At 35.5% G+C, this 23,325-nt stretch overlaps 1 protein-coding gene across 7 annotated transcripts in view; it reads left to right on the top strand.

The window, feature by feature from the left end:
- Positions 1-22,024, top strand: part of RBPJ (recombination signal binding protein for immunoglobulin kappa J region) — a 96,470-nt gene extending 74,446 nt beyond the window's left edge. For 3 of the 7 annotated variants that reach the window (XM_015594988.2, XM_015594989.2, XM_015594990.2), the window contains 8 exons: positions 4,732-4,897; positions 9,027-9,201; positions 10,500-10,637; positions 10,793-10,905; positions 15,882-16,022; positions 17,059-17,214; positions 17,548-17,651; positions 17,808-18,120. In XM_015594988.2, coding sequence (XP_015450474.1) covers positions 4,732-4,897; positions 9,027-9,201; positions 10,500-10,637; positions 10,793-10,905; positions 15,882-16,022; positions 17,059-17,214; positions 17,548-17,651; positions 17,808-18,120 — 1,306 coding nt within the window. Of the gene's footprint in view, positions 1-4,731; positions 4,898-9,026; positions 9,202-10,499; positions 10,638-10,792; positions 10,906-15,881; positions 16,023-17,058; positions 17,215-17,547; positions 17,652-17,807 lie in introns of all 7 variants that reach the window. The other 4 variants (XM_006918949.3, XM_006918951.2, XM_015594986.2 and 1 more) reach the window with 2 other exon arrangements.
- The last annotated feature ends 1,301 nt before the right edge of the window (positions 22,025-23,325 follow it).

The raw sequence follows: 23,325 nt of genomic DNA, 5'->3' as shown, positions 1-23,325 counted from the left end.
CAGATTCACCTTAGTTAGGAATCATTGTATCCAGGATTAGAACTCCTGGGTCTATAATTTCAAATTTCACATTCTTTTGATTGTCCTAAATTTTCATAGCCTTCCATTTTTTATGTCTGAGTGTTGGTTATTTAAATCAGGGCTTGAGGATGAGGATGTTAAGATGCCAAAAGAACACAAACTTTTTAAACTTTGCCTAGGATTATCCCCTTTACCATTAGCTGAGTGTGACTGGGATGGATCTAATGGAAATACGATTACATGTGTATTTATTGTATTGCTGCCAACTTGGGCTGCTTTCCTTCTCTGGATTTTTAAAGATGCCTTTAGTACAGTTGGATTCATTCATTAACTCATTTATTCTTTATTTCTGGTGACCAGTTAGGTGCCAGATATTATGCAAAAGGATTTTTACTGGGAATTTTAGAAGTTATTATGTCATCGACTAGTATTGGCAGATAACAGGCCCAGTGGAGATAACAGAAGGAAGAGCTACTCAAAAAATTACATCTAAGTACAGATAAGGTTCCTATTTCTTAGTCCCTGTTAAAAATACATGAGTAAGAAGCTATAGTAGCTTATCAAGTTAAAATAGGTGTTTTAAGGGTTATCTTTTATTGTGGTTGCCTGTATTTTCAGTATCTTTATATTATTTGGGTATGGCCTGGCCAGTCTAAAACATCAGTCAAAAGAAAGCTGGAAGAATCTAAGTTTCTAACCCAAAGAATGAAGAAAAAATGATTGAAAAATAGAGTAACTACTTGCCTACATTTTTACATGTTTGAGTTATTAAAGTTTCTAAAGCGGACATGTACTGCTAGGTAGAAACAATAAACTAATTCTTTATACTAACTTTTACGCCTAATAACAAATATTTGCTTGGCACATCTGCCATCTCATTTATATTAATGCTTAGTTTTGCTTTTTCATTAAAGATCTTTCAAGGTTGAAAAATAAACATCTAAAAAGATTTTGTCTAGAGGAAAATTTCCATTAAAGAAATGGAAATGCTATTTGACACTTTTTCAAGGGAAGTAATTAAGCAGTAGTGAAAGTGAGGGTGACACTGTTGAGACAACAGTAAAACCATTTGGACAATTGAACTATGGTTCCGAAGTACTGAGAATGTGTGTTAACTGATGTGTGTACAAGCAGTTCCTATTTTTTTGCTTTTGAATTGACTAATCATTAAAGGGTAATGAGTCTGCAAAGATAGATAATGTAAATGTTGTGTTTGAGTTTCATCTAACCTATCTTGTTTTATATATTGGACTGAATAAAAAGGCTTCTTTGAATCTATAAGGTATTTTCAAGATTTGACCTCAGGATTTGAGAAAAAAGTTGTTGAGTCATTCTCTGAAAATAAAGACTGATTGAACTAGGAAACGAATAAAATCATAAATGTGTGCATATTGCCACCAAGTGGCAGAAAAAGGCATTGTTTGTTATAGTTGCCTAGCTATAGCTACTGGGAAAGATTAGAAAATAAAGGCACGTTGTTTGAAAGGATATCCTTTTATAGCAGCTGTTAAACTCTGTAAGCTGGCCACTTGATGGGCAAACTTTTCATTCACTAAGTGCTTGGTACATATTAACCAACCAACTGTCCAAAAAATCTATTTCACACCTCATTGTAAAGGTATATTTTAATTTTTCTTTTGTTAATTAGGTGGCTTTTTTCTTATCTCCACTCCCTTTAATTTATTTTGCCTGTGTTCTTCCTCTTTTTTTGTATGTGTGCTTATCTTCTTTTTTGTTATATTACTACCAAAGTCTATGGAAATAAAAATTTGATTCTTTAGCTGTTTTTCGGGGGATAGCAATATTGGGATTTTAAAAATATGACTTCATCACATTATGGAAATAATCTCGGTGTTTAGATTATATTGGACTTGCTGCTTTCTCGCATCATGACTTTAGAATAGTGTTAGAATTGATTAAAAAAACAAGGCTAGCTCAGAAGCAGTTGAAGAGTCTTCATTTTTATTATTTACTACATGATTGGAAAAGCACTTTCAGTATAGAAAGTTGATAGTCAGTGTTTAGTGATAAAGAATTTTTTGCCAGCCTTTTCATGTCATTTTATCATAGTACTTTTGAGAGAATCGGCACTACCCTGTCTTTTACAGTTTTCACTGTCCTTATATTTTTCAGATGTGAAATAAAAGTATCCTTTTATGACAGTGTGTGGAGATTTGACTGCTCTATTTGGTACATTATGCTAAAGCATAGCTCTTTGAATTTTATAGCTGGTATACTAACTTACTAAGGAGTCTTAATATCAGTGTTCAGTAAAATACTAATAGGAAACAAGCTCCCCAAATTGATGTCATCTCAATCTCCTGAGAATATGCCAGCTAGGTATTTGAGTCTGTGCCATGGCAAGCCTTGGATAGCTCCCAGCATTAGAGGCCAGCCAGAAAGATCCTTGGTGTAACCTGAATTGAGCCTGCTCCAGAACTAGCCCAGCTAATTCAGGCATCCCTCCAAACTTGGAGTGACCTGGAACAGAGCCTACTGCCTTGGCTGTGACCTCTGTGTCCGTGGCCACAGTGAGAGTGTGTAAGCATGAAAGCTGCTCGGATGGTTTGGATAAATATGAGAAGATCCCAGAGGCTTCCCTCCTCACTCAGCTTGACCCCCAAGGGCCTCCTTGGCTCACTTTGTCGTTATCTCTGGCTTCATCTGTTCTCTCCTCCTCTCCACTGGCCTCCCTGGTCTGTTTGTTTTCCCCCTCTTCATGGTAGTCCTGCTTACTTTAGAGCTTTTGCACTTGCTCTTCCCTCTGCTGCAATGCTCTTCCTTCCAGACACCCATGGCTTTAGGTTATGATTCAAGATCACCTTCCTAAGGAAGCTTTCCCCGGCCAGGGTTCTTCAACATTTTAGTACTCCCTTCTTTCCTTTATTTTTTTCCCTTCAGAATTTATCACCAGCTAAGAGGATATATGCATCATTTTACTCATTTATCTTTTTTTTAAACCTATTAGAGTGTAACTTGCATCAGGATAGGAATTTTTGTCTTTTTTAAACTATATTTCTAGCGCCTGGTACAGACTAGGAATGTAATAAATTATTTAGTGAATTAATGAATATTAAATAAACCCAGCCGACTTCTTGTAAATTATATGTAAATTGCCTCTAAAGTAGACTTTAAAAGTTGAACAAAAAGCAGGTGGTATCATGTAGTTTGATTCAATTCAATCAATATTGTAGTAGGCGCTGAGTGGGAAGCAAATAAAAAGTAGGTATTACTACATTTAGGAAGGCCTGAGCGCCCATTCCAGCCCAGGGTGTCTGTGTGCGCACATATACATTTATGCACACATGCAGTGCTTTTTTTTTTTTTTTTAAGTCTGCACATTCTTGGTTTACAAAGTGTTAAAAAACATAAATTAGTGACCGTATTTTAAAATTAGGAACTACGTATAAAATTTGACTTCAGGCATCTATTGACCAGTTGGAGGATGTGATGAACACCCGGCCCACATGCCCGTAGTTCAGCATTGGGAATGAGTGGGTGTGTACCCTTGGGCTGGCCGTCTCCTGTTGTTTGCTTACCATCAGAGTCACACACCAGTGGCTAATTATCATTGCATTTAAGCTCTTGAAGCTCTTGTTTATCTTACAGTGGGCTTAAAAGAATTAAGAAAAATTTTCCCATACTCATAACTATACAGAAGTTGTATTTACCATGAGGGCTGTGTGTTTTGAAGGAAGGGAGGGAACTTACTTCTTTGGATAATTAAAAGATATTCCCATGTATGTATTGTACATGTGGTTCACCCATTTATATTGCTTACCTGGCTACTATTTGATTTTACTTGGCTACCATTTGAGTAGGTATTTGAGCTTTCAGTTCCCTTTATGTGACCTGGCGTAAATGTTTTAAAGTAAGTACAAATCAGCGTGTGTAACTGAGCAAAACAAATTACACCCTACATAAGGACTGGATTAATGGTCTAACCTATATGTAAAATATGGGGCTTGTACTAGGCTTTGAAATAGATATTTTTTAATTGCTAAAGAGATTATAAGGATGTCATTCTATCTAGGTGGGAAGAATTTGTGAGGGGAGGTTTTTGGAAATTAACGAAACAAATCTGCATAGTCTATGAGTTGAAAGGATACAGTTATTCTTTCAGTTATCCACATGTATCAGGTGTTCAGGGTGTAAGATATATAAAGCATAGTAATTCATTAATCCATTTTGCTTTTAATTCTATTTAGTTTTATTACTATTTTGAAAGTTTCTATTTTGGGCATTGCTCTAATCCTATTTTCTAGATTAATTACCAAATAAAGTTAAGTAATATCTATACCAATAATGTCAATTAATAATATATCATTTTGAGTAGACTTTATTCAGTAATTGCACATTCTGTAGTGGTATATCATGTTTTGTAACATGTTAGAGTATATCGGATTTGCTGAACTCTAAAAGTTCAGAACTCTGAGTTATTGGAAATTTAAAGAGAAGTTCCTAAAAAGTATCTAGTCTAACCAAAAGCATAACTCCAATACAGATGAACCTTAACCTGAACAAATGTAGTCTTTATGGAAGTCTTGATTTCTTGGTTTGCATTATAAAAGGCTTCACTCAAAATGTTTCCTTAGGAGCAGTTCCTTTAGGAGCTTTGTGCAATTCGATATGATTTTATATTCTTATATTCAAGACAAGGAAGAGCTTTCTTGAATCTAACTGCATGTTTTTGTTTTTGTTTTGCTTCAGGTTTTTTTGCCCTCCTCCTTGTGTGTATCTTATGGGCAGTGGATGGAAGAAAAAAAAAGAACAAATGGAGCGTGATGGTTGTTCCGAACAAGAGTCTCAACCATGTGCATTTATTGGAATAGGAAATAGTGACCAAGAAATGCAGCAGCTGAACTTGGAAGGAAAGGTGAGATAAGGTTGTATTGGTTCCCCATAAAGGGCACCATGGTACCAGAATGTAGTTTTCTTCCTTGTTTTTGGTGTGATCTGCACACCCACACCTCCACCCCGACCCATGGCTGTTGGTAGCAGTTTTTAAAATATATAGATCAGAACCAGAAACAAACTTCTTGAATAGCTGTGGTCTAATGATGATGCATAGAGCTTGAGCTGTTGACACCTAATGGTAGCACACAGTAAGCTTCCTCAACTTGCTGGCAGTTTTAGCAGGCTGTGAATAAGCTTTCTGTTGGCATTAATAAGTTTAGGAGGCCAATCGCTCATCAATCTGATAGGAGCATTATGCTCAAATAACAATGAAAATACATAATTCAGTAATATTTTACTCGACTCTCTTAATCTTAATCTTATATTGGAAGCAAAGTGATACAGATTTGAAAAATTTTAGAAGCATTTACCTGGATTATAAAGATCATACACACACGTTTTACCTAACCTGTGGAGTAGAGCTACACTATAGACAAGAACAGCTGCAAAATTGGCTTGACTCAAACTTTTAGGGATTTTCTTTAATTTGCTAGGGAATGAAATTTATGAATTAGTTTTGTTAATTATAACTTACAAATTTAGAAACAATCATTTCAATCTGTACCTTTATAGTATTCAAAAATAGTTCTTTATTGAGTTAGCATTTAACTATTTTGTTTTCCCTTGTTATTAAAATTTGGAAAATGGTTAGTACTGGTCTTGATGACCACATGAATGCCTTTTAAAACAGTGCATTAAAAACTATTTCCTTATTCAGTAAGTCTTTATTGACTATTTTAGTGTTTGCTGTGTTAGTAGTTAGCACTGGGAAAAGGGGGTTGGAGGGTAACGCCGAGGGTAGTGAGCTGGGGATTTGTACTCTCAGATTTGAGTTTAGTCATTTTACAGATAATGAGCACTTAGAAGCCTTAATATCAACCTTCTCCAAATTTGAATATTTTATGTCATTTGTATCTTTATAATTTTTAACAGTAAGGCTTGTCAACTATGCATTTCAAATTAGGTTTGCGATAAAACATTACAATAAACGTTGTTTCATCTTAAAAAAGCAGTAAAAAGTATTTCTAAATTATGACCTTTGGGCCAAAGGATATATTTAAGTGGTGAGTTGATCCAGTAGGCCTTAGCTATATCTCATCTATTTTCCTCTTATGTAGAAAGTCTCAGAGTTATTTATCTCCAAGCTTACATCTCGACATTTGGTATTATGAATAATTATTAGATGTAATTAGAAGCCAGGGATTCTAGCAACCAATGTATTTAACTATGTTAATTGAACTTCACTGCTCTCTTTAACCAATTCTAGCTCTCAACAGTTTTAAGGGGAGTGATACCAAACAGCATCCCCACTTGCCTTTCCCAGCGTCACAGCTGAGTATAGCTTCAACTTTACCATTATATCCTTTCCCCAAGCCCTAGAAATTCACAGAAGAGGAAAGGAATACTTGAGAGAGAGCTCAAGCATTAATATTATATTAAAAACCTACTCATAAGATAGTACAGTGCTTATAAGCCAGAATCATATGTTAATATTTAGCTGAAATGAAAAATGCTATTAGAGAAGTCTGTGTAAAATAAGATTTGTTCAGAGTCAACAGAAGGCGTTCCAGGCAGTAAGAACAACATCATCATGTGCTTGGGGCATAAAGGCATAAGAAGATGGTTATGGTTGGGGCCAGGTAGGCAAAGGTGGCCCAAGCCGTGGGGATGCTTAGTTTCAGAAAGAACACTTTGCTCCTGTCTCAGAGAACCTCTATTCATTTAAGGCAATCGTATTTTCTTTTAACAGTCTGTTACTGAATGGTACAATTCATCATTACTGAAAAAGAAGGAATATTTATTTTACATTATTGCGTATTTTTATTTTAATATTCACTACAGCAGAGCTCTAGTATATGTAGCCCTTATTTTTATAAAGGTTATGACATTTGACCATATTTTAGATCTGAGATTTCATTAATGGTGTTATTAATTTGTTAAATATTTACTTTCTCAATTTTACATCTTACATAGTTGGAGCTAGGTAAGCTGTACAACATGTGAATTATTTACCTAATTAGAACACTTGTGCTTTTCTTATTTTAAAAAATTACATCCCTTATACCTCTCTTGCTAGCTTTATTTTGTTTCTATAATTCAAATTTTACTATTTAAATATTTCTACAGTACTTTTGCAGTGTTAGATCTGGTATTTTTCATTTCAAGGCAAATGTTTGAGTTGTTTTTCATTATTTATAAAAAGACTTATATGCCATTTTCTAGGATTTTGTTAGCTAATTTAGCCCAGTGTAACTTTAGTTTTTATTTACTTTATTAAAACCACAATACTTCTTTTTGAGTCAGCGACTTCTTTTTTTCTTATGAAAATTGATTAGTTCATGGTCAGTGGCCTTGTATTTCTTTTTTTGATAGTTCTAATAAAATTATCTCAGGTATGATCTTTTTTGTAATTAGGCATATATTTCCCTTTTTTCCAAGGACATATATGTGTGTTCGCTTTTTCTAAACAAAATAATGCCCATTGTGTGCAGATCCAACCTTCTCTGGTCTTTTTTCCTTTGCTTTTTGCAAATCTATCTTGTTATTTTTGCTGTTTCATTATTTTTTTCTGATATTGATCATATCCCTTAATGTTAACACTCAAATTAGTGATCTTAACATTTTAAAATCTTCCCATTAGAATGTAATTGCCTTCATTTAGGTACATATTTCATTTTTGTTCATCTGACTGTCTGCTTTAGAATATTGATAACCCATTTTCCTAGGCTTTGTCTTACGTTGCAGAACAATTTCATAGTTTAGGCTTAATTTGACCGTCAGTGCTTTTTAAAGTATTTACTCATGGCTCCCACCACAGCATCTCTGAAGCGCTTGGAGATCTTTGGGTGAAAGGATCTGTGTGAATGCAAAGTGCTGTTGTTTTTATTTTTCTTATTACTATGTACTATGATTAGTTTTATCTTAATTCTGTCTTCTATAGAGCAAAGTCTCATGGCTTTTACCACACTTTTGGGTTTATAAAAACTTAAAATTGAGTATAAATTATTTAAGATGGCATCTAAATTTTCTTATATATCTTTGCTTTTGAGAAATGAAATAAACTATGGCATTATTTTTGTTCTACTAAAATTTCCTGTAAGTAAAACTTAAAGATTAAAAACCTAGAACACATTAGCTTATTTCTTAAATGAGTGGCATTTGCCCTGCTTTTTAAAAGAAATACACAGCAGAAGAAGTGAAAGAGACTGATTTAGCCCAATTTTAAAGTATTGATCTTTTAAAAAATATAATTCAGATATTTTAAATTCTTAAGCTGTATTTAAGCATCATTTATCCAATCTAGAAAAAGAGATCAATAATTTAGTCCCTTCCCTAACTCACAGAGACCAAGGGAATAGGAAATATTTTATAATTATCATATATGTATCAGCATTTATTTTCCAGGAAACTGACATCATATCTTGCTGTGTTTAGTTTTTCTAGTACCTTTAAATTCAGTTCTTTTGGTAATACAGTATGAATGATCTCACTGGGCAAAAGAGTGCTTTAAAGTATACTCATATAAACCATTTCCAGTATAAGATGTTTTATACGTGTCCAGTTGGCACTGACATTGTTTTCCTCAGACATACAGGTGGTTACTCTAGTGTCCGCAGTATGTGAACTGTTTTGGGAAGAACCACTCCTAAAATTTTCTACATTTAATCTGTAATTCGATTAATCATTTAATCTGTAATTCGATTAAATTCCGATAGCATTATTTATATGTTTTCTTTACAGTAAAATTCTTTTTGTTTAAATTAACACTGTAGTATTGATAATTCTGTGATATAGATGTAGAACTATATGAAACAAGGAAAGATTGTTTTTAAAAAGTCTTTTAGAGGGTAAAATGTTAGTATTTTATTACTTGATAAGAGAGACCGTACTGTCTTCAGAAATTAATTTCAGTAATTGTTATAGTAGGTTTTATCAGCTCTTCATTGAAATTATTGCATTTAAGTTTGATCAAACCAAGTCACGGCCATACTGAGTTATAGGTACATAACCAGCAAGGTTTTGGTGCTATTAAAACTTTCCTTTCACAGAACTATTGCACGGCCAAAACATTGTACATATCTGATTCCGACAAGAGAAAGCACTTCATGTTGTCTGTGAAGATGTTCTATGGCAACAGTGATGACATCGGTGTGTTCCTCAGCAAGCGGATAAAAGTCATCTCCAAACCTTCCAAAAAGAAGCAGTCGTTGAAAAATGCTGACTGTATGTTTACTTCAGGTTTCTTTTTTTTGTCCCTAACTTTTACCACAAATTAATAAGATAAATTGAACTGGTTTTTTTTTTTAATTAAAAATTACTTTTTGATAGCCAATTCATTCTTTACTAATATTTTTGTGTCCCTCACTTTATCTGAAAATGTCAAGATCATTTATTATTGCTGCTTTATTGTCTTTGGGGTGAGAAGGGGGTTGTACATAAGAGATTTTCACATGCCGGATTTTGCTAAGTTCATTTCCTTGGTGTAGTATAATGTATTTTCTGTAAATTGGAGGTGTTAAAGAGAAACATCTTGACACTAGTTTAAAGTAGTAAAGATAGATTCAGTACTATTGCAATAGAGAAAAAATGGACAATACCTTCTGCTCTAAGGAAGTCGTTTTCAGAGTTCTTCACTGCTCCCCAGAGGCATTTGGAAAAATGGAAGCTCTTTTACTTCTTGCAGTTAGTTAAAGTGAGGGAGGGAGTGATATTAGCATTGAATGTCTCGGTTGGGTGAAGGTACTTCCCTTTCCACAAAGAATTGATCTACCAAGAGTGTTAAAAGCACCTCTGAGAAACACTTGTATCACTTGGGCTTTGGAAGGTGGTCCTGAGAATGTAAACAAAATTCTTAACATGATTACTCTGACAGAAACTGCTGTCTCATCAGCACATTTTTAGATTACCAAAGACAGATGCTGTTTATTTGAATTAAATATCGCAACCCCTACACCCGTTTTTTTTTTTTTTTTAATTTTGATTTTTTATTATGAAAACTTTCAAACTTGTAAAATGGAGACAATAACGTAAGGTGACCATCCACCGGGCCTCAACAGGTTTTTACCAACTGTTTCATTATCACCTCAACCACTAACTCCTCTTCCTCTTCCACCTGCCGAGATATTTTAATGTAAATTTCAGACATCCTATCCTTTCTTTCAACCACCATTTTTCAATAGTAGTTCTCTAACAGATAACTTTCTTTTTAAACATCATTATATGTAACAACTTTGACAGCTCTTTGATGCCATCTAAAAGCCAATCCATGTGCATATTTATCTCATTGTCTCAGAAATATCATTTTATAGTTGTGTTTTCGTGGTTATTTTAACATTTGACTTATTCAAAACTGGATCCAAACAACATTTATACATTTTAATCTGTAATAGTTTCTTCTCTCCCCATCCATCCAGCCTTTTTTCCTTATCATTTATTCGTTGAAGAAACTGGGTCATTTTTCCTATTAAATGTTCCTCTGTCTCATATTTTCATGTAAACAAGAGCTGTTTTTTCCTCTGCAGTATGCATTGCCTCTGGAACAAAGGTGGCTCTGTTTAATCGACTTCGATCCCAGACAGTTAGCACCAGGTACTTACATGTCGAAGGAGGTAATTTCCATGCCAGTTCTCAGCAGTGGGGAGCATTTTACATTCATCTCTGTGAGTATAAAAATGTGCATTTAATGTTTTTAGTGTGAAATTGTTAAATTCCTTTTGATAATAAGACATAGGGATTTATTGTTTTGTTGTTCTCCTTAGCAGATTAATGAATTCTAAAAGACAATAATTTGATCTTTCTTTCTGCTCCACTGCAGTGGATGATGATGAATCAGAAGGAGAAGAATTCACGGTTCGTGATGGCTATATCCATTATGGACAAACGGTCAAACTTGTATGTTCGGTTACTGGCATGGCACTCCCGAGACTGGTATGGGTCCTACTTTTGCTTTAGTAATATGTGTAGTAAAAATTAAGAAAACAGAAAAACCACAACATTCAAATGTAAAAATATACCTCAGTTTCATGCTTTTTAATTTAAAAAGTGGTATCAGTGATCACTGCTATTTATAATTGACAGTGGTTCCCCACCTTATTTAAAAAAATACTTCAAGACAATTAGCCAGTCTTTATGATTGCATTCTTAACAACTTCCTGTTGTGTTATTTCTAATAAGTTTTGGTGCTCTTTTCCTTTTTTGGTTGTATATCTGAACATGTTCAATAGAGGGCACTATAAAATTACATTATGATTTCTTAATGCAGATCCACTGTATTCATTTTTTGTAGTACCTGCTGCATCCCAACATAGGACCAAGTTTTCAAATGCATTGACATTTGTATTTCTTTAGAAATAAAAGCATAATTTTTACTATTTTACTTTCTCACAAGAAGATAGATTTATTAAAAATTAAATTGATATTTCTTACCCTGGAAGAGGCAGTATGCATTTTGGGCTTCTTTTTTTCACTAGGAAGATCACGAAACTTTAAAAACTACTTTTCTTAGCAAAATGAAAGCAAAAGCCCCTTCTATTCCTTCCCCCATAATTCCCCTCTTTTTCTAAAAATTAATACAATTTAGTTATGTTAAAGATGGAGGAGACTTTACGAGTAAGTTTAATTCAAGGTCTGATTGAGAGGGTTGGGTGAATGGGAGAACGTTTAGTATTACTGTTCCTTAATATGGCTTTATATTTATTCCTTTGGTGAAATATTCATTGGCTTATGTTTTCTGGGACTATTTCAGCAGGGACTAGGTTGATCTGTTATTATCTAAGTAAATATCATTTCTTTCTCTTTTTTTTTCTATGTCATGATTGTACAAGGTGATTTTTTTTTTTCATTTCAACTTAATATAAAATATGTGTAGTAATATTAATTTATAAAACCTTGAAACTGAGACATTATAATAAAAAGGGTAAAGGTAGGGAAAAAAGAATATAAAAAAGGGAAAAACACAAACAAACCAAACCAAATCGACATTTATTTGAGTTCTACTCTTATTCATTATGTGTCACTCTGTTCTGAGGATAACGCTTATCTACTCTGGCATTAAATGCTTGTACCACAGAAGCACAATTCAGAGGCTTATGCCTCTGATCAGTAATGGCTTATATATGAACTACTTGTAAGAGTTAGACTCAGATGTTAAAAATAGTGTTTCGCTTACAGTTTCATGTAAAGACCAGTGGTCTGCATTGTTTGAAAGTCATCTTTAATTGAATATTTTCAGCACTCAAAACTGCGTGGCTCTAATTATAAAAATGTTGCCCTTAAAAGGCTGCCTTACAAAAAGCTGCAGTGCTTTTCTAACATACTGGTAAATACGTCTTTCTGGAAGTTCTGTGAGTGAGGAATTAGTTTCCTCAAAGTCATAGATAGGCTTTAGACAGTCTGCAGCACTTGCCGTGCCCCTGCACCTCCATTTACAGTTTTCAGTGAAGGCGTATTTTTCATAGGAGGCGTTTGTAGCTTTCATATGCTTTTGAGAAGTCTAATACTGCCTTAATACCTAAAAGGTGCTTTAAATGCTTTCTAGAATGTGAGCTTTATTGGAGATTTTTTCTTGGAAAACAGTGTCTCTCTAAGACCAAGTTTCAATGTGATAAATGTTCTAGTGAGAAATCCTCTCAAAACAGGTGCATTCTATGTAGGTCTAGCCACTAACCAGAAATACCAGTCAGTCATCTACCCCACATCCACAAGGCTGTCAGACACTCCAGAGGTGTGGGGACATTTAAAAATCTGTTAGATAAGCTAATCAGTAAGATAAACTTAGTCAACATTTACTGGGTACTTAACAGGCACAGTGCTAGGAATACAGATAAGATATGTTTATTGTTCTTAAGGGCTGTATCTAGTTTACCTCAGAAATATGGTAAATACTGTACCAACAATTTACAAAGTCAGCATAGAGGAGAGAGAGCTGGTTGGAGTAACCCTTCATATTTAATGAATGTAGAATTCACTACACACATAGCTTAAGTTATGACATTCATACTACCTGGTTTCTCAGATTTCTTTCCTCTTAGTAGTTAGAAAGGATCAAAGCAAGTTTTTGATGCCAAATAGTAGTGGACATTTTTGGTTTCTTTAGTGGTGAGAGCTAGGATGTTCAGCAGTGTCTTCCTGCAGAGAATTAATTGTGGGGAATAAAACTGAACCCAGCGTGGCCACTGTCCTTGATGTGGTTGTTATTACTTGCTGTGGGGAAGCAGCGGGTACGCAGGCAATGGTGCCGTAGACAAGTCTTGCCTCTTACGTGATGGGAGAAGCACAAGTGAGTGCTTGTGCACTTATAGGAAGCTTTAGACTTACACCATTCAAAAATTAATAATTTCTCTAAAATCCTTGTTAAATTTAAATACAGCTTTAAGATTTTAGCATTGAATTGAAACATTTTGCTCAAGCTTAATTAGTCTTATAGACTAGCTTAGAAGCTAAAATTGCTAAAGTGTACTGGCTCCCTTTAAACTCAAAAATTCGTGGCGGTATAAGTAGAATGACAAATTCTATTAAACTACAGAGCTAAAAATGTGTAAATATGAAGAATGTTAACTTAAAGATTGAGACTTTTTATAGCTGTGGCTTAGCTGAAGAAAAACCTTTGGACATAAGTGAGATGTGAATCAAGTGATAAAAGTCAGCAGTAGTGCATAATATTAACAGCACTGTTCTAAGTACCTTTACATATATATTAATCAATCCTCACAGAACTCTGAGCAAAGTATTACAGTCCTACATGCACACATGCATAATGCAAATTGTCATGAACCTTCGGTGTGCCAGGTGAGCAAGACAGACTTCCTGTCCTCATGGAGCTTACATTTTGATAGGGAGATAATCAAAAATCAGCTAAAGAAATACCCATATAATATATTAAAAGGTTAATACAAATGATCAAAAAGGCAGGTTAGAAAAGGATGGATAGAGAATTTGCATAGTGTTTTGGAGTAATCAGAGACGTTATCTTGTAAAGTTCCTCTGTGTCTAGAGCAGACGTCTGAGCCGTGGATTGGTACCGGTCCCATGGCCTGTTAGGAACCAGGCCGCACAGCAGGAGGTTAGCGACGGGTGAGTGAGTGAAGCTTCATCTGTATTTGCAGCCGCTCCCCAGCACTAGCATCACCGCCTCAGCTCCACCTCAGATCATCAGGCATTAGATTCTCATAGGAGCACCGGTCCCTGGTGCCAAAAAGGTTGGAGACCGCTAATCTAGAGTAAAGACTTTATATTATCTGTGTATGATAGGAGGCCACTAGAGGGTTTTAAACAAGAAATGTCTGATATTTATTTAGAAGGATAATTCTGGTTGCTCTGTGGAGAAGGGAACATGAGGGTGTATCAGTGGAAATAGAGAGACAGGTAGTTGGGCTTTTGCCACAATTCAGGCAAGAGTTGATGATATATATTATCTTAGACTGGCATTATAGTAGTAAGGGCATGAGAAGTGACTGACTGATATGAAAGTAGGCCCATCAGAATTTGTCGAAAGATTGGATGGTGGGGTGTAAGAGAAAGCAAGGAGTCAAGGATGGCAGCAAGATTTTTGAATTGAGTGAACGATGGTGCCTTTGATTGAGCTGGGGAATGTTCACATTTAGGAGGAAATAAATTCTGTTTTTGATTAAGATTGAGAAAGCGAACATCTTAAGTGGAACTATTGACTAAGTAGTTAAATATACAAGTTGAGTGCAGGAGAGTAGGTAGGGCTGCAGATTTAAATTTGGGAGTTGGCAGCCTCTAGTCTGGAAAGTATGGGGTATGGAGAGAGCAGAAGACGTTTGAGGACTTGGCTCTAGGGCCTGTAAAGGCCGTTTAGAGCAAGGGTCTCCTTGAAAGGAGATTGTGTCAGATGCATCTGAGAAAGCTGCTAAGATGGGGACAGAGAAATGCCCATGGGATTCATCTGTCTGGAAGTCTTGGTGGCCTTGACAAGCAATGATATGGATGCTTTGAGACAAAAGGCTGGAGAGTTGAGGAGATTGGATGGTAAGAAAGAGGAGTTTTCTATAAAGGGGGAAAGGTAAATGGGGTGGTAAGGGGGAGGCACAGAGACAGTAGACAAGGAAGGGTTTTCTTTTGATTTTAGATAGTTATAACATGTTTGTATGCTGTTGGGAGTGATCTTCATAATCATCAAACACTTAGTGATGACCTTCTATGTGACAAGTGACATCTAAGGTTTGGTAGGATTATCTTTCAGATATCCATGTATGTTTTGTGGAATATTTGGATTATAAGCTTGTAATGTGATGGAAAGAGTTCAGGCTGGGCAGGCAGCCAGCTCTGGACTCAGTCCCTCAGCTACCAACTAGGTGATTTCGAGGAACTTAACTGACCTCTCTGAGCCCATTTCTAATCTGAAAAATGATAGCTAGTGGATGTTGGATAATGGACTGCACTGACTGCTACACCCATGTTAGCCTTTAGAGATGGTTTTTCCTTTGATGTTGGATTATTTGCCATTGTATTTTATTGGAAAAGTCATCTGAACTTGCTACTCATATAGACCAACAGGATTAACTGCTGGATATTTGTTGAAAATACAGATTGGGAGGCCACACACAAGATCTGTAGGGTCAGAACAGATGTATTTTTAACAAGAACCCTAGATGATTTATAAGCACATTAAAGTTTGAAATGGACTGATCTAGAAAACAAGTGTTTACTTGCCCTATCTTTCAGATGTTCATGGAACAAATTAACTACTTCCACATTCTAACATGCTTGCAATCTAAAAGTATTTTTAACTTAGTCTTATTGTTTGTAAATGTTTTTGTATATGTAGGTATATGACAAATAACAGATGTATTACATAGCTTCCTGTGTACTCTTGACATTATATATAACAAGAATTCTCCATATATGATGACTTTTTTTTTTTTTTAATTGTCGAAATATAGATAATTAGGAAAGTTGATAAGCAGACCGCATTACTGGATGCAGATGATCCTGTGTCACAACTCCATAAATGTGCATTTTACCTTAAGGATACAGAAAGAATGTACTTGTGCCTTTCACAAGAAAGAATAATTCAGTTTCAGGTATGTTTTTAAATTACTTGTGAAATCTAAAATGTGTAGACTACACAGAAACATGAACCTCTTGTTCAGTATTAATTGTATCCAGATACATGAAACTGTGTTTAGATATTTATCTCAAGTTCCAGGATCCTTAACCCACACGGCCCTCAGACATGGCAGGCATCCTACCTCAGGGAAGAACTCAATGCAAAAACATTCTCAGAGAAACAATTAGCATCTAGTTTTGGGGGAAAGCCCTTCAGATTATTTAAAAATCGGTGTTGGATGTTCAGAGAGTCCACGAGAGCTCTGTGCACACATTGTGTGTAGATGCATGCATATTTTGGGAGAGGATTCATAATTCTCATCACATTTATATTGAGGTCTTCCAAGATAGCAATGACGACATATTTCAAAAGCTATTTTTAACTACATTTACTCAGAAGGCTTTCATCAGGACATTTACGACATGGGCAAATGATTTAATAGGAGAGTTATACTTTGATGTGAAACTTCTTTGTAAACATCTGGAGATCTGTTCCAGGGAGACGGCCACACAGCCGTTTCAGCCCAGCACTGATGGACTGGTCTACGTGTCTTAAGGTAGCAGTTGGGGATTTTTAGTTCATGTCTGGGTCACTCCTTTAGAAAATGCATAAGTTTCTAGCTGTTTTCTGAGCAGTAGAGGCACCTATTCTCTCTCTTTCTTAGGGATCCCTAAAGAGTTTTAAGCAGCTATTCACATCACAGATACTGATCTTTTATTTAAGAAATTATACAGGTGCTGGTGCACTCTTAAATGGTTATTCTGAAAGGTATTATAAGTTAATATGTCACTGAAATATTTCATATTATAATAACTACTCTATGTAAGGTTTTCTTGTTAATATTCTATTTATGTTTATTTAAGAATTGGCAAAGGACCATGCTTGGGAAGTTTATAAATTTGTACTAAATTCTCGCCATGTTAACTCTAGTCTGTGAGTGTTACTTGTTAAAATTGTCTTATACTATAATGCATGTAAAACTCAGTTTCTAAACATTCTTTCTTCATAAGGCCACTCCATGCCCAAAAGAACCAAATAAAGAGATGATAAATGATGGAGCTTCCTGGACAATCATTAGTACGGATAAGGCAGAGTATACCTTTTATGAGGGGATGGGCCCTGTCCTTGCCCCTGTCACACCTGTGCCTGTCGTAGAAAGTCTTCAGGTGAGACCACTTACTCACAAGTTGCCTTTTATTTATTTGCAATTTCTCTTAGCTATGACTTGGCAAATTTTTTTTCAGAATAATTTTGATATTTCTCTAAATCCTGTGATTTGGGGATTTAGTTACATCATTTGTTTTAAAAATATGGAAATAATAAACTTAAAACCAACTTGTATATTCTCTTGATGTTTTTAGCTCACTCTGTCTTTATAATCATGTCATTTAAAAGAAGCATTTTAATTATTCATTTTTTTGCAAATGATAATTGAATGAAAAACTAATCTGCGCGCTGTAATGAGTAATGAAATTGTTTTGATTTTTTGTGAATTGCAGTTGAATGGCGGTGGGGACGTAGCAATGCTTGAACTTACAGGACAGAATTTCACTCCAAATTTACGAGTGTGGTTTGGGGATGTAGAAGCGGAAACTATGTACAGGTATTTGACAAAACTTTACATTATCCACAGTTTGTGGCGGGGGTGGGTAAATGAGATTCTTTCCTGATTCCAATTGTAATATATTAAACAACCTAGTTTCTAAGTTTCACTTCTAAAATTTGCCTCGCTTTTAAGTGATATATATTTCCTCCTCAGATGTGGAGAGAGTATGCTCTGTGTTGTCCCAGACATTTCTGCATTCCGAGAAGGTTGGAGATGGGTCCGGCAGCCAGTTCAGGTTCCAGTAACTTTGGTCCGAAATGATGGAATCATTTATTCCACCAGCCTTACCTTTACCTACACACCAGAACCGGGGCCACGGCCACACTGCAGTGCAGCAGGAGCAATCCTTCGAGCCAACTCAAGCCAAGTGCCCCCCAATGAATCAAACACAAACAGCGAGGGGAGCTACACAAATGTCAGCACAAATTCAACCAATGTCACATCTACAGCAACAGTGGTGTCCTAACTACCGTCTCACTGCTAGGACTTAAACTGACTTGAATGCAGCAAAATGTTGACAAAAAAAGAAAAAGTGAACAATCTTTTGTGGTTTCTTGGGAAAACTTTTCATACCAGGTGATATTATTCAAAAACCCCATTACCTGCAAGTGCTGATTTGAAGTACAGAAGCCACAGTAAAACAAAACAAACAAACAAACAAACATCAAAATGTACAAACTATTGGAAATTGATTTTTTTCAGCTGTTATTTTCGGTTGGTTGGTTTTTGTTTGGTTTTGTTTAAATGGGCAAGAAATAGAGATGTGGCTGGAATAAAAGTTAATCAAACTAGAAGACACAAATCTAACATAGTTTTTACGGACCAAGAAACTTGTATAAGCTTTAGTAAAAGGTACATTTTCACCAGGCCTTTTTTGTATCACCGTATATAGTACACCTTTGTTATCAAATAAGTTGTTTTCTCCCTGCCTCTCTTCGAGCTTCTGCTCTTAAATACTTTCAGGCTCCAAGCCAGACCATGCTTGTTTAATCTAAATACCATACTCTTCCAGGTTCTTTTGGTCTAAGGCTGGAACTGTTTTTATTTTTTTTTTTTTTTTAAGCTGAAGTCTTAGGACTTTTCATGAGTTGAAATTTTTTTGATTTCAGCAAGTCAAATCTTGTAAAGGCCTGCATATTTTTTTTAAGATTATATGAAGTCTGTGCAAAAGCTTTAAAAAATGCCTCTGCCTTGCCTGCAATACATGCAGTATGTACGTTAACTTAGTCTCTGTTCTCAGACACTTGGCAGTTCTTTTTTCTTCTTCTTTTTTTTTTTTTTTTTTTATGTATTTATAGTGGCGATCCAATCAGTTCTAACATTTACATGGAATTAAATGTGGCCATTTAGTCATTAATGAGTTAATGGCACAGAACATATTGTTGTTTGAAGTGTTTGCTCCCTTTCCCCGTGCTTAAGTGTATCTACATGTTCCAGGATTTGTTCAGGTTTTTTTCCCCCTCCTAATCTTGTACATAACTTGTATTATGTGTAAGTTAAACATTTTTATTTTTAACTTGTAATGTTCCCAGTGATTTCATTCAGTAGGGTGTTTTCTGCCTTGTTGGCATATGACAATAAGATCATAGAAGTATTTGCTACCAATTGGTAGATGGTGCCCTTATTGTATAATGAGGAAAATCTCAGCAAAAGCATGTTTTTGTTTACTTTTTTTTTTGGTAGCCTAGGCCAAGACATCATTATAACTTTAAAACAAGATGCTCTTATTAGATGGTCAACTAAAATAGCTGGAAGACAGTACTTTAGAAACAGATAGTTGTGAGATTATAAAAATGCAAATGTAACTAACTTATCTTTTCATTTCCCTGCCCCCCTTTTTTTGTCTTCTCTTCCCCATTATTGAGTGTCTCCATAAATGTCTGCTACTCAGAAAACATTTGTTTTCATTCAGTTAGATTTGGTTGCATTCAGGGTTGTGTGTGGGTCTTGCATGCTAAGCTCACGAGTTTTACGTCGCCTCCATTCCTGCACTTTGGTTATGCCTTTCTTTGTTCAGTTTCTTAGAAATTACAGCAGATTCCTTGAGCTACATTTAGTACAAGAACCACATGTGTAATGTTACAGGACACAGTGGAGTAACAGTCGTCCTTCTCAGAGTAAAAACTACCTCTAGATCGTGGTAAGCTTTTACTGTCCCATAAAACAGGAGCCACAAGTACCTTACGAATGCAAAAGTTTCCCGTCCTGCGGTGTTTCCATACAGAACATTGTCTGTCTTGTGTCCCGTGCTATTTTGAAAGTTTCCATTGGTGGACTTTTAAACATCATCATTGGTAGCATTTTTTTTTCAGCTTTGCTATCTCATCACTCATTTTTTTGCTCAGACTATACCATTGTAAATACACTTCCTAACATCTTTAAATCACTTTTTCCTCAGTTTCCAAGGGGAAAGTCATTTGTAAAACTAACACGTTTGTGGTTAAATTGAAGTTATTGTGGTTTTCTCTTACTGCAAGCCTTTTTAATTACTCGCAGGCTGCACTATACTGTACAGAGCCTTCTCTCTCCAAATCTGCTCCAGTCACTAGCTTCTCTGGTAAGCTAATCCTGCCTCACACTTAACCTGTTTCAGTGATCTAGGGCAGAATTCATTGTGGCCTTATCTTTTCTTTGTTTCAACTGTTTACTGGCTTTTTCTTACAAACTTGCTTACTTCTGAGTAGTATTTATTCTCCTCTCTGTTGAGTCGTGCAAGCAGCCTTTACACAGTGCTTTTTGTTCAGTGTGGAAATGTTTTCAGTGCTGCTGTATTTTTAATGGGCCACAAGTTTCCTCCACTTCCGAGGCTTGGTATTTAGTTACAAAATTATATTAAATTAATTGATAACAGATGAGATGCTTTCGAGGAACAAACTATTCTTCACCCAGTTTTGCAGCACAAAATAATTTTTCAAGTTTATGGCTTTGTTAAAATGAACTTTTGCTTTTTTACTGTTTAAATATATCGTATTTGGGCTCTTTATTTCTTTTAGTAATTGAGATATTAGACTATAAACTCTTTTCCTGTTTGTTTTTCTGAAAAGTCCAAGAATGTACTTATATAGGCATTTTCTCCAGCTATTTTTTGCCATCTGCGTACCACAAACTAAAGACTGAAATGCTGTCTGTTGTCACTTATTGTTTTATCAGTTTTGTCAGCTGCTTTAAAAAAAAATCTTTTTCATGAATCTATAAGTCATCTTCAGCCTATAATTTATAGGAGCCTTGTCCTCCGGTTATAGTAGAGGACAGCCCTCCCCCAGTGGGAGTGTTTTTTAGAGATGCTGGTCATTTTCCCTCCTAAACTCTCTTAGAATGATAACTATTTCAGTTCAAGTACAGTGCATTTGAGGTGTTTTTTCTTTTTTTAAGTTCTGTTTTAGAAATATATCTTAATGCTCTAAAGATTCTATGCAATTTCTAAAAATATGCATAGAAGCTGAGTCTGTGATGATTTTTAGTTGCATTGAATGCATTGAATTGGTCACATAGATTGGAAAGGCAAGCTAAAGGCTTTAAATGTAAAATGCCCTTTTTACTTTGAATGGCTTCAGAATTGAACACTAGTATAATATTTAACCTGCTGCTGACTTTTCTTAAACTGTGGCAACTTAAAGGCATCCTCATATATATATATTGATTAGTGAAATGTTTGTCACTCTTACTGCACAGACTTATTTACAATCGTAAGTGGTTAGTTTTTTGGGGTTTTTTTTTTTCTTTCTGTTTTTCTAGGGAAACTGGTACCATCTGTGCCCTCACAAATTTTCCAATGCAGTTTTTTAGAACTAAACTAAGTAGTCCTGTTTAACCAGATAATCCTTGGGGTGGGGGTGGAGTTCCGTTTTGAAACAAAATGCTATTCAATTATTAACCAAGTTACTTACTTTTGATTTCAAAAGCAGCTGTTTCTGATGAGTACTGAACAAATGTGTGTAATTTTCTGTGCCAGACTTTTGACTTTGTTTTCAAGCACTGTAATGTGGGATGGATGGTTAGAAACGATAATATATTAGGGTTTCTATTTAACCCTTTCAGGACTGAACTGTATCTCCTTTTGTTAATTTTTCCCTGTGTTGTGATAAATGTTTGCCAACATTCAGTACTGTGTTGGTCCAGATGTAGGTTAATATGCTCATTTTTAGCTTATTTCTTGTACCTTGCAGCATGCTCTACACATTCAGTCCTTAAGGGGTTTATTTTACAGACTGTGCGCCTGTAAGGTTTGTTAGCAATAAGATAGAAAATTGAGCAAGTTTATACCATATTTTGTAGAAAAAAATGAATCTGCTCAGTTCCATATTTCATCCGTGAGAAACCTGCAGTAGGGGCAGTTTCAAGGAATAAATAAAAAGGAAATGCAAACCATTGCAAAGTCTTCTGTTGGATGTGCCCGATACAGGTGTATCATCTTTGATTTCAGAATACTTCATAAAAATGAAATTCAGTTTCATATTACAGTTTGTGTATTTATAGCATTACCTTGTTGTCTACCGCACATCAAAGTGAAGCTGTGATCTCTCTTTTCAGTGTGTTTTAACTAAGTAGTGCTTTAATGGGAGGGGTTTTTTTTTTTTTACCTGCCTTATGAATGGAAAAATGGGCTTTGTCACTTAAGGGGCAAAATTTCCCAATTCAGGAACATTTCAAGCTAATCTTGACAAAAATGGAGAATATTACTAGGTGACAGCTTGCTTTTCCCATATAAGGTGGTCATTTGGTCTGGTATACAAAAGAACATATAATGGTTTGTGCTATTTGGTGGGGGGGGGTCCTAATCTGAGAGAGAGCAGTCTTATGAAAGATCCATTAACTCTGTGAGTGAGGGAGAGAGAGAGAGAGTGTGTGTGTGTGTGTCTCTTCAAACCCCTAGATCATTGTCGGTGATAAAGATGGAGAGGACAGGCTACACAAGGGTCTAGTGGTGAGTGATCACAGAAAGCAGTCTTGTCCTCTACAAAAAAAATCTAGAAAGATAACATTAAGTAGAAACCCTAAAAAAGTTTAGTGCTAGAAAACACTGACGGAAACAGGTTAAGTTGATGCATAAAGTATAAATGAGGTGATTCATCTTGACTTAATAAGTTTAAGGCCAAGAGATAGACCTGTGTGCCACAGGCCATCAGGATCTGTAAGACTGGACAGTTACACACTTGGTTCTTTGTGTTAGGGGTGGGTCCTTCGTATGCTTGGCACATAGGTATTCAACACATAGTTTAGTTAAAAATGTTATGCACATGTATAGAAATCATGACATCCTGGTTTATAGAAAAGGCAGGCAAATGTGCTGTAATACAGAAAAGGGACAGGTTTTAACTACAAGAAACATTTATACGAAACACGAATAGGTTATTTTACAATTTGGAACTTACAGAATGTTTGGCTTTGGAGAGGTGGCACTTTAAATGTATTCTATGCAGAAATTTGAAGGTAAATATGAAGATGAGATGTGTATAAAGTTCTCACTGGCATAATGGTTGTAGTCCCAGCCCTTCAGCTCCTTATGTCCCACTCCCCTTGGTCAGTGCAGTTGAACATGTAGGTCAGTCATTGCTGGCACCTTTACTTGTTTGATAATGCCTACAGGTGCTAGACAAGTAGGGTCACTAGTACTTATTTAAACCCCAAACTATCTACAAACATCCCCGACCTTCTTCATAATAAAGGAGTA

Source organism: Pteropus alecto, unplaced genomic scaffold (genome assembly GCF_000325575.1).
Source record: "Pteropus alecto unplaced genomic scaffold, ASM32557v1 scaffold5, whole genome shotgun sequence".
Lineage (NCBI taxonomy): Eukaryota > Metazoa > Chordata > Mammalia > Chiroptera > Pteropodidae > Pteropus > Pteropus alecto.
The sequence above is the reverse complement of the archived record's forward strand: the minus strand, read 5'-3'. Positions and strand labels throughout refer to the sequence as shown.